Below are 11,945 nucleotides of genomic sequence, written 5' to 3' on the forward strand. Positions count from 1 at the left end.
CAGGATGAGATCATTTTTAGACCACTTTCAGGCGTTTTGTTGGTTTTTGTTAACTGGAACAGATAAATAATGGTCCACGCTTATTCTTTTTTTTTTTTTTTTTGTTTAAAGAAAAATGAATTATTTATACTTTCTAAATGCTATCCCTTTTTATTTTATTCGGGTTTTGGAAGTGCGTACAAAAACCTGACAGTCCATGCTGCCACCGCCTTTAAAAGAAACGTGGAAAAGGCTGGTACACCAGTCTTCTGTCCTTCCTGTATGCTGCGGCTGCCTGCTAATTCTGATAGCCTTCACCTGGGATCAATTGCTCCTTCAAAACTCTGTTTGCTGCCTCCTGGCTTGGATTGGTCCTACCCGTCATATGCTCATCTCCTCCCTGATCATTGGATGATTGGAGATCCAATCTCAGCTGATTCCACTAATGGCCTGGACTTAAAACAAAACACCTGGAGTCCTTCACTCAATGGCAACCACTGGCTCAGTAGTGGTCTGCCCCAAGCTTGCTGTGGTGTTTGGACGTTGAGCTTTGTTATTTCCAGTGGACATTGATAGAGCAGCATTGTTTTCTCTTGTTTAGTTTTTTTTTTGGAATTGTGAAATCCTGTTGTTTGTGGGTGTGACACTAGGAGTGTTACTGCTGTTAGTTTTGTTGTTATGGTTAAACCGGTGCTGCTTTTGTTTGGGGAAAAAACACTTTATATGCCTGTTTTCCTTTTGCTTTGGCTATTTTGAAGCCTTTTGTGGTTTTTAAGCAGCTCATTCTTACCATATTACCATTTCTGGTCTATTCTTGCCTCATCTCCCCCATTGAACAATAAATCCACTAATGGATTTAGTGGATTGCCACACCTTTGGCAAGGTGTGCGTGTGAACACCTTGCCACAGATCTTTGTTTTGTTCGGCTCAGTTGCCCTAGCAGAGTTTGGGTCGTAACACTGTAGGTCCTGTCCTCCAGCTGTCCTGCAGGTTTTGGATGTTTCCTGCTGCAACTCAATCAGATTAATGTATCAACATGCTTGAGTAGAACTTGTCAACAAGCAGTTGATTAAAGTCGTTTAATTTGAATCAAGTGTGTTGGAGCAGGAAAACATCTAAAACCTGCAGGACTGCAGCCCTCGAGGACCAGAACTGGACTGCTCTAAGTGGTCTATGGGAACAGTTCTCCAGACTTTCTGAAGGACTTTCCAACCTGCTTGCTGTATGTTTCTTCCTTTAGTTCTGTTTATCGTCCAGATAATCCACAACCGTTGCGTTTCCATTTCACACAGAATTACGCAAAAACAAAATATCTCATTAAAAAAAATCGCTAAAGGAAACACCCACATCTCGAAAAATGTCTCAAATATCACTGAAAAGTTTTGACGCTCTCTTGAAGTGGTTCGACATATACATGGCAGAAGTGTAATGGAAACTTTTTTCGCATTTATGTGTCCCTGGACGTAACGTGGGGCGTCGAGACCAGTTCAGATAGCACGTGTGGAACAAACAACAGCAAAATTGAGTTTTAGAAAAGAAAGTGAGGGAGAAAATATTCAAAAAGCCGTAGCAGCAAGTAGAAATGCCCAGAATAGTTCTACGTGGCTAGTCCGCAGTTCTCGTAAACTCGCATCAGATGAACGAGATTTTACGAGAACCGAGGCTGATGTTACTAAACAATGTTCATTGGAAACACCTGCAAATTGCCATTTTTCTCAAAACTTAGAAATATTGCGTTTATTTTGCGACAAAATGTGAAGGAAACGCAGCTACTGTCTCAGTAACGGTGAGGTCGGGGCTCTGGGAAGGATCCGGTAGCGATTGTTTCCAGCTCTGACATGCTTTGACTCCTTCTGATCCTGAAAGACCATTTTCTTTACACCCGGTCATAAAATCTAGGTCTCAATCTCCCTTTTTTAATCACTTCTATGGGGAACTCTGGAGTAAGCCATTTTAATGCTTGAATGACTCATAAGTCAGCAGGTTAATAAATAAAAACACATATTTCCTCTGAAAATGACCAGATGAAGAAATGTTCAGATGCTGTTCTTCAATGCTCAGAAGATTATGAATAAAATGTTTGCTGTGAAAATGAACTGATTTGAAATAAAGAAGCTTTTGATAAAATAAGAAATGTTAATATGTTTCTTCTCGTCTTCTTGCAGTGACGCCAGCTGTTAGCTGCTGCACCTGCCACTGCATCCGTCCGCCATTTTCTTCCCCCCAGTCCGTTATCTGAAGCAGTCCCCAGCATGAGTTCCTCTCCACTGGTTTCTCGAGCCAACATGGACATCCTGGATGAGCTGCAGCTGATTGCTGCCCAAAACCTGGAGAGACTGGAGGTCAACAAGTACTACGAGGTGATCAGGGAGCTGGGCAAGGGCACCTACGGGAAGGTGGACCTGGTCATCCACAAGATCAGAGGTGAGGGGTCGCGTATGTTCAGAGTATACAAGCAACATTATACAAAGCCCAGATCCAACAGGACAGAAAATCTCCTCTGTCTTTTTCTGAAGGAACCAAAATGGCCCTGAAGTTCCTGAAGAAGAAGACGACCAAGCTGAAGTCATTTATTCGGGAGTACAGCATCTCTCTCTACCTGTCCCCCTGCCCCTTCATCATCAACATGTTTGGCATCGCCTTCGAGACAGACGAGTACTACGTTTTCGCACAAGAGTACGCGCTAGCTGGCGATCTCTTCGACATCATTCCCCCACAGGTAGAAAACGACCAAGGACGTTCTGATATTTGGTTTTTACTCAAGCAGCAACCTCTGGCGGTTAAAAGTGAAGCCTGTGTGGAAATGCATAAAACTGCAGTTCCCCTTTCATCCGCTAGGGGCTCCAAAACAGAGCCAATCCCCAAAGACTCCCATGTTAAAAAGACCAACTTCACAGCAGAAATAAACATGTTTACAGCCTGGTTCAAAAATCCATTCTTGGTTTAATAAGGTCATGGTTTACCTTCGTGACAACTGTGGAGGAAGTGGCATCATGTTGGACGATTGACATAGAGGGAACTCTGAGCTTTCTGTAGCTAAGAGCTAACTGAGCTAACCTGGAGCTAACAGAAGCTAACCAGCTAACGGAGGGAAACCGGCTAAAGCTAAGTCACGTTGTTAACCGGCTGAAAACCGTAGTTATTCTACGTTCTTCTGACTTGAAGCAGGAGATCAGATGCCTGTCATTCAAAAGGACACGCCCCTAAATATGCCGAGTTTAGAGCTAAAATTACTTTTAAATGGGCGAGTTAGAAAAAAATCCACTCCCCCCCAAGGTAAACCTGACCTATTAAACCAGGGGTAGGCAACTCTGGTCCCTGAGTGCCACAGTCCTGCAATTGTTAGGAGTTTCCCTGCTGCAACACACCTGGCACACATCAGACCTAATTAGCAGACTTGTGCAGAGCTTGACATCAAACTCTGCACAAGTCTGCTAATAAGCCATTGATTCGAATCAATGTGTTGCAGCAGGGAAACTCCTAACATTTGCAGGACTGTGGCATTCGAGGACCGGAGTTGCCTACCACTGTATTAAACTGAAAATGGATTTTTGAACCAGGCTGTAAACATGTTTATTTCTGCTGTGAAGTTGGTCTTTTGGGACCAGCATGGGAGTCTATGGGGGTTTGCTCTGTTTTGGAGCCCCTAGTGGATGAAGGGGGAACTGCAGTTTTATGCACTTCCGCATAGGCTTCACTTTTAATCAATCAATCAATCAATTAAACTTTTCCAACATAAAATATGTAACTCAAAGCGCTTTACAGTTTGAAATCAGACATTAAGGAAACACACAGACAGACACATTATATAAAAAGATATTTTAGCAGGTAGCTGCTTGGTTGCACCATGTTTTACCAACCGCTTGGCTCTAACATGTCGTCTTCCCGTCCCTAAAGGTTGGTCTTCCTGAAGCAGTCGCAAAGCGATGCGTCCACCAAGTCGCCATTGCTCTGGACTATTTGCACTGTAAGAAGCTGGTCCACAGAGACATCAAGCCTGAAAACATTCTCATTTTCGACCGAGAGTGCCGCAAAGTCAAGCTGTCCGACTTCGGTATGACCCGTCGTGCTGGCTCGCCGGTTAAAAGAGTGAGTAACTTCTCCAAGTTCAAGCTCGGTCCTACTCGCACTGTCACGTCGCCACGCTCACGAGCTTTCTGCGTTCTCCTCCAGGTGAGCGGAACCATCCCCTACACGGCTCCGGAGCTCTGCGACGTGTCCCGTCACGAGGGTTTCTGCGTGGACTACAGCACGGACGTCTGGGCTTTTGGGGTTCTGCTTTTCTGCATGCTGACTGGAAACTTCCCCTGGGAGAAAGCGCTTCCCTCCGATTTATTCTACCAGGAGTTCATCCGCTGGCAGAAGAGGAGGACGAACATGGTGCCGTCGCAGTGGAGGCGCTTCACCGAGCAGGCGCTCCGAATGTTCCGCCGACTGCTCTCGGTGGAGCAGGACCGACGCTGCTCTGTCAAAGAGGTGTTCGGCTACTTCAGCCACTCCTGGATGCTGGACGCAGAAAACAACAACAACAATGGCAACGCAGGAGGTGGAGGTGGTGGGGAGAGGGTTGGCAATGGTGGAGGAGGAGGAGGAGGAGGAGGAGGAGGAGGAGGAGGAGGAGGGAGTCCACGAGGAGATGTGGAAGGCACGATTTCAACGTCTTCATCCGGAGAAGAAGACGAGGAGCTCCTGGTGGAGAGGATGAAGCAGCAGACTCTGTCGCCTCGCTCCCCGATGTCCCCCCACTCTCCCATGTCACCCATGGTGGTGGAGAGGGGGAGCGGCGGCAGTGGGGCCAAAGGAGGGATGATGGAGCAAGGCGGTGGTCACCACTTTGTGTCTGTCTCCACTAACAGCTCCGTGTCGTCCACCAACAGCTACGACCGAATCCCACGAGAAAACAGCTCTCCGGGGGGGCGCATGCTGGTGGCAACGCCCATAGAAATCTGCGTCTGAGCTCCGCAGAACGCCTTCGCGCTACACTTTTATACCTCCCATCCTAGTTGTGCATGCATTGAAAAAGAAGCAGACTAAGTACTAACACGTGTCCCGTTTCGCGTCCAACACACATTCCTCCACGCCGACAGAAGCGCCGTTAAGACTTCAGATGTGTTCGTTGGCAGATCCTGATGTTAAATAGAGAAAAAAAAAATCTTCCTGTCACTAAAACCATCGGGACTGAAAACCAAAACGTACCTTCTAAAGCAATACTTCAGCAAAAAAAGGACAAATGGTGGCAGAGTGAAGCGCAAAGACGCGGAGGATTCGTTGTTTACGGCAACAAGCGCTGGTTTCAAGTGTAACATAAACGTGGAAGTGTGAGTGTGTTGGTGTGTGTTGTGTATGTATGAATCTAACAGAAGTGGATTTCTTTAAGAGTTTTATTATTTATTTCAATCTAAAATGACTACAAACTATTTTTTCTATTGTGTTTTTTTTTTTCTTTTTGTAAAGCAGCTTTCTTTGTTTTCCCTTCGACTGGAAGTTGTGACATGATGTTTCAAAGCGTGAGATGATAAAAAGATGTCAGATTGAAGATGCAGCAACTCCCGGCGCAGTCCTGAGCGACCGAGGGAAGGATTATGATGTCATTATGCTCCAACTACAAAAATTTTGGGGCTCTGAGTAAAATGTAAATGAAGCAGAACATTATTATTTACAAATCTCTTAAACTCATATTTTATTTCCTACAGAACATAAAACAACATAAAGGATGTTTACACAAAGACATTTAAAGATTTCATGGAAAATATGACTTGTGTGGAAAGTATTTGGTCCAAATAAAAAACTTGAGGAGCATTTGACAACTAATCAGATTAACTGGCAAGTGATATGGAATAAAAGGAGCATTTCAGAGAGGCAGAGTCTCTCGGAAGTACAAATCTTCACCAATCTGAGACTAAATGGGTCTAAAAATTCTGGAATAATTTAATTAAAATGTTAGGGTTAGGGTTAGGGTTTGACTTTGAAGATCCCACCATCTGCAGTGTATAATATCAAACAACTCATAGAATCAGAAGGAATCTCTGTGTGAAGAGGACAAGGCGAAAGGTCTGAACTGGATGATCTTTGGCAATAAAAGCAGACATGAGTCTCGACTGGAAATCACTGCAAGGACTCTAGAAAACTTCCAGAAGTTCAGCCTGAAATCCTCACATGCAGGTTAAAGCTCCCTCAAATGTGAACAGGATCCAGAAACACGTCGTATTCTCTGGACCTGAATGCTGAAAAGTAAGGTCTGCTCCCATCCAGACAACGTCTCTTTCAGGGAAGACCTTGCAGATTTCAGCAGGACCATGCTGAACCACATCCTGCATCCATCACAGCAGCAATGGTGGACCAGGAGAACTGGTCTGCTGCAGTCCAGACCTTTCAGTACAAAACATCTGGAGTATCATGAAGGCAAATTCGCAATCAGCTCATATTGTCCATGAAACAGTAAAATGTCTCAGTTTCAATCTTTTTATGTTTATGTACTATTTAGAATAAGATGTGGGTTTATGAGATTTGGAAATAATTTAATTCTGCTTAAATTTTGCCCAACATCCCAACTATTGAAGGAATTGGGGTTGTGTTTATTTTTTACTCCTGAATTTCTGTTTTATTTGTCTTTCTTCCAAAGTTTTTCAGGAAAAAGTCTCCATTGCTTTTGTTATCGTTGTAATTTTTACAGAAAGTTGAACTTTTTTTTTTTTTTTTAAAACCTTTAGCTTAAAAATATCCAAAAAGAGGGAAAGGATCACTTCCAGCTCAGTTTAAAAGAAGAAAATTCATTTAAGAGCCAACTTTTATAAACTGCATGATGAGTAGCTCACACTTCACCAACAATCTGAACTGGCTTTAAAGAAAAAAAAGGACAAAAAGAAATGTAAAATGTGATGTGAATTTTTTTGCAGTAGCACAAATTCTAGCATTTTGTCCGAGAGCGAATACCTGAGTTTTATCTCTTGAGACATCCTAGGGCTAAAAAAAACCCCCCAAAAAACATAAAAAACCTGAACGATAATTAGTTTGTATTCTGTGTGATGTATTTGTACTATTGTTGTGTAATCATCTCACCAACTTAAAAAAAAAATTAAGCATGAAGACAAAGAGCGAGAGGCTTGAGTTTTTATTACAAGTATGATCTGATGAAATTAGCATCTAAAAGGCCTTTAATGCGATGGTGAAGCGTGAAAGTTTTTATTTTTCTACCAAGTTACAAATATTAGCTAGAAAGCTACCCATCCCTTGCAGACGCTTTGTGAATATCTTGGATCATTTTGGAAAAAAAAAAACACAAACAACTGATGCTTTCCAGACATAAACCTGCATGAACGTGTATGTGGTTAAAAAAAAATCTGATGTAAAACCTGCTCAGTGTTTCTTCTGTCACAAGCCGTCGTTCTCAGTAGACGTAGCTTAGCTGCAACGCGTTTCTTTGGTAGTAGCAGTAGCCTTAGCATGGCTGAGGATCAGCTAAACTCAGCTGCACGGAGCATTTTCATCATCTTCCTCAGTAGCTGCAGCCCCCGGATCAGGCAGAATGCAAATGACTACATCTTGTGACAATCTCTGACCTCATCCGCAGCCTTCTGACTCAGAACAAAAGACGGTCCTCATGCAGACATGCTCGAGTTGTTTCCCTGCTAGCCAGCTGCAAGCAGCGCTGGCTCCGCAGCCTTTACGGTGTGTGAGATTGAGCACATGAGATTCACATGAGCCTGTACATGACCTCATCGTGTCATCTGCAGTATTCACCATGAAAACCTTGAATCACTTCAGATCTGGTGATGTCATGCTAACTGCTATGTAGCACTTGTGAGCTGCTTGGTTTTTATGGAGGCTGTGTTAGCATCCTAGCTTCCTCATCTTTGCATCAACTTGTGCTGCTGAATCCAGAGTACTGGAACATGATTAAACTTTCCATCAATGAATTTTACAACCTTTTTTGTTTGAGCAAACAGAACCACGTTAGCTTAATGTTGCAAAGGAGTGCTGTGCTTTTACAGACAGGATGTTTCTGCTTTTCTCTCTCTATCTTTTATTTGAGTTTTTGTGTATCAATTGTGAAGCTAACCCTGATGAATGAAGGTTTAAGAGCTGATTTGTTTTTCTGTTGATGTGAAAGAATGACATTTCAAGCTTCTCTGCCTGATTTGAGTTGCAAATGGTGTTGCTAAGTTTTTACAGTGTAGCTAAACTTTGTCCCAAACAAACCAAAAGAATGAATGTTGGGTGCATGCAACTAGATCCTGACGCCATAGTGGAAACTTTCTCCTCTGTGATGGCGCTAACGTTTGTCCTAAAAGTTACTATTTTTTTTAGTTGCTAGTTGCTCTGAGTGACTCCCAAGAAAGAAAGAGGAAAAAAAAAAAAGCTGAGCGGTATTGAAAAGAATCACATTACCAAACTTGGCAACAGTGGTGGAAGTTTATTCAATCACAAACACAAAACAATGTTGCTTTCTAAATGCTTATTCGTAAAAAAGTGCTAACAGAATACAACAAATTATATTTACGCTCATTTACGTATCTGTTTGCGTAGCTCTCAGCGTCTTCACAGTGAGGGATTCTGGGTAACTTACACCAAACAAACAAAGGTCTAAACAGCTAGCAGCGACATGTTTCAATTGTAATTCTGATTGGTTTATAGTAAATGACGCCATTATCAAACAAATTTTTGTTTAGCATTCCCGTGTTCAACCTCCAATAAAGCCAGTTTGTGAGTATCTGTCGTTATAAATCAGAAAATTACAAACCAATTGCAAAACTTTGAGGATTCCAGACAATTTTGGCGGTAAATCATATATTTACTGAATATTTAACAAACAATCCCGCCTTAATTATCAATTACAACTATTTAACCTTAAAACTCAATGGACTCAAATCCTGTTAGGAATCAATTCATTCAACAATGGACTACAGGAACAGATTTCTTTAATTTCCAGAATATCTGGGTTCTCTAATAATAATAATAATAATGAATTTTATTTATAACGCACTTTACATTTGATACCAAGCTTCAAAGTGTTACAGAGTAAAAAGCAGAATAAAAAGAAACAACAATAAACAACAATAAAATACAGAAAATTAACAATTAAAATCTTTTCCAAAAAGAAAGCTTTTTTGTCCTTTTTAAGAGTCCTTTGTCTGTGGGGCCCTAAGGTGTTACAAAGTCTTTGTTCAGAAAAACAAGGTTACTTTGTCATTTCTGCTTTAAAATTTATTCAGCCAAAACTTCAGCAAACTATAACAAAACAGAATCCACAGGTGACTCTGCTTAGACTGAATGCTGATTGGCTGAAAGTTAACACAACCCAGGAAGCCTCAATAAAAGGATAAAACACCATAAATGCCGTAAACATTCTCAAATGGCGATCCATACATTTAAGAACTTATGAACACTTTCCTGTTTCAGAGTAAAAAGAACAACTGAAACAAACAAAATTGAGCAGCTGCATTTCAAGCTGTTTTGTGTTTTGAGCAGCGCCCCCCTTTGTGGCCGTAATAAGCTATAACATGCAGCCACATGTCAGTTTAGCTCCACTAAACAGAGGTATATTCCAGGAGGAACTTGGAAAAGGAAAGTAAACCTCTGGATAGTTCACATCCTGCACATGATGGCTGAGTCAGTGACATTTTATCAGCTTCTCGTCCATAACATCTAGCATATAGGAGAACTTTAGCTTCTATGAAGCTGAACAACAATGTTTAGGAAACATTAAAACAAGACAAACTAAATGTTTCCATCTGGGGAGGAATGAAACCACCAGAGGATCATCGAGCAATTCGATATGAAGTAACCTGGGATTTGGTTAAATTAGAGAAGATATTTTATTAACACAGAAATATTGACAGTAAACCTATATAAATGATTTGTCACTGAAGATGCAGGGGAAGAGCTAGAGGGGGGACCAAAGGGGCAGTGGCCACCTCTAAAATCTGATTGGACACCTGAGATAACTAACAGGTCCTGCAGATGAAGAATAAAAACATCTTTGCAGACCTGCATGGATAATCTGTATCACTACACCAGTTGATGTGAAGCATAAAGCAGTTTCCTGATTATTGATTACAAATATTAACATCTGGCTTCACATTATAAAAGACATTTTTCCCTGTGCAAGCACAACTACAAATGTTATGTAAAACCAATAACCTGATGTTAGCTAATTTAAACAGGAAGCTAGCAAGACTGCTCTGCGGGTTCATTTCAAAGTAGCTACAGCCTAAAAATGCGAACAGTTTAGTTTTATATCTTATTGTGTAAACAAAGATATAAGAATCAAGAGAGATGTTGAGAATTTTCTGTTTATATTAAGGACACAAATCAGACCCCATGTTAGCAGTTAGCAGTTAGCAGCTAGCAGCGTGAAGCTAGCTACACAAGTTTCTGCGATCAGACACCAGGATCCAGTCGACCACCACCAGACAGTAAACCAGACCTGATCTACCACATCAAGCTCTACCTACTGCACCCAAAACAATTAACTTTCTACGGACCGTAATAAGCTAATTATCTGGATTATCAACATAAATATCTTTTATTTCTCATGTTTCTAATGTGACCACAGTTATAACAGCAGCGGATGTTAGAGATGGATACGCCATCACACCATTTTTCTCTTTTACTACGTGACTTTTACTAGCCCTTCCTCCCTACACACACACACACACACACACACCTCTGAATTCCATGTGTCTAGCTCTGCTACAGTGAGGATGGGATCTCAGAGCTGCTCACAATGTTTTTAGTTGTTGTTAAGCAGCCATAAAGTCACCTGGAAACCTGCTGATGATGCCTGACATGTAATCAGAAACCTTTCCAGTTTAAAGTTTAGTCATTTGCACCTTTTGGTGCCAAAGTTTTATTGATCTATCGAATGACTGCTGGGGTAAAACATGGGTTTGTATGACCTAACTTTGCTTTCTCCTGCTTCCAATCCAAGCTTCTTCATCATCTCTAATGCGACCTGTTGTAAATGGAGCTTCATTGTCTATGTCAGGTGAATTTTTTCCCACAAAACATCATGATTTCAGTAGTTTTAGTCAGTAGATGACCACTAGTTTTGTCTTTGCAATACAGCTGTCTTCCTGTAAGATGAGATTTAGTCAATAAATTGAGAATCCGTGGAGTCATATTTGGATTGTGTCTTTATTATCTTTGTTTTGTTTTATAACAAAATAATCAGAACACAGAGAAGCACAATGCTAAACTAAGACTTTACAGAACTCGGCCATTTAATTTTAGAAAGAGCAAGGACATAATTTAGATATATGCAACTCTGTGAAATAAATGCTTGTGTTATATTCACATACCTACAACAAACATTTAGGAAATCTTACAGTGAGGTTTTTCACAGCCAAGGCCACAGAATAATTTATTTCACCACGTCCAGCAAAGGCCTTGTGAGATTCAGAGCAATAAAAAACTTCTTACATTTAGAAAATAAATATGAACTTTCTGTTTTAAAAAGTGATTCAGTAAAATTTTCATTAGTCCTCTTCGGCTGTTTTATCAGGTCCGACTTTTAGTACAGGTTTGGACCCCTTTTTCCTTCAGAACTGTCTTCATTCTTGTTGTCTGAGATCCAACCAGCTGTTGGAAACGTTCCTCAGAGAGTTCCTCCATGTTGACATGAAGCATCACACAGTTGCTGCACATCATGATGAGAATCTCCCGTTCCACCACATCCCAAAGCTGCTCTGTTGGACTGAGATCTGGTGACTGTGGAGGCCGTTGGAGGACAGTGAACTCATCATCATGATGAAGAAAGCAGCTGGAGATGATGTGAGCTTTGTGACATGGTGCATCATCCTGCTGGAAGTTTCCATCAGAAGATGTTCCACTGTGCTCAGAAAGGGATGGACATGGTCAGCAGCAGGACTCAGGTAGGCTGTGCTGGTTAAACCATGTCATGCTGGTACTAAGGGGACCAAAGTGGGACAAGAAAACCTCCCCCCACCATCACACCAGCAGCAGCC

The 11,945-nt window shown here is 41.6% G+C and overlaps 1 protein-coding gene across 3 annotated transcripts; it reads left to right on the forward strand.

Annotated features, from left to right (window-relative positions):
• Nucleotides 1-2,231: 2,231 nt before the first annotated feature.
• bsk146 (brain specific kinase 146) lies at nucleotides 2,232-4,935 on the forward strand (the record flags this gene model as incomplete). Of its 3 annotated transcripts, none has more annotated exons than XM_079260468.1 (5): nucleotides 2,232-2,403; nucleotides 2,496-2,698; nucleotides 3,877-4,068; nucleotides 4,153-4,534; nucleotides 4,625-4,935. In XM_079260468.1, the coding sequence occupies 5 exons, from the start codon at nucleotides 2,232-2,234 to the stop codon at nucleotides 4,933-4,935; spliced, it is 1,260 nt and encodes a 419-aa protein (XP_079116594.1). The 3 variants fall into 3 exon arrangements, with proteins under 3 accessions (XP_079116594.1, XP_079116595.1, XP_079116593.1); XM_079260469.1 differs by having other exon boundaries at nucleotides 4,153-4,525; XM_079260467.1 differs by having other exon boundaries at nucleotides 4,153-4,935.
• Nucleotides 4,936-11,945: the final 7,010 nt, after the last annotated feature.

The sequence above is a fragment of the Telmatherina bonti genome, assembly GCF_933228915.1.
Source record: "Telmatherina bonti genome assembly, chromosome: 21".
NCBI lineage: Eukaryota > Metazoa > Chordata > Actinopteri > Atheriniformes > Telmatherinidae > Telmatherina > Telmatherina bonti.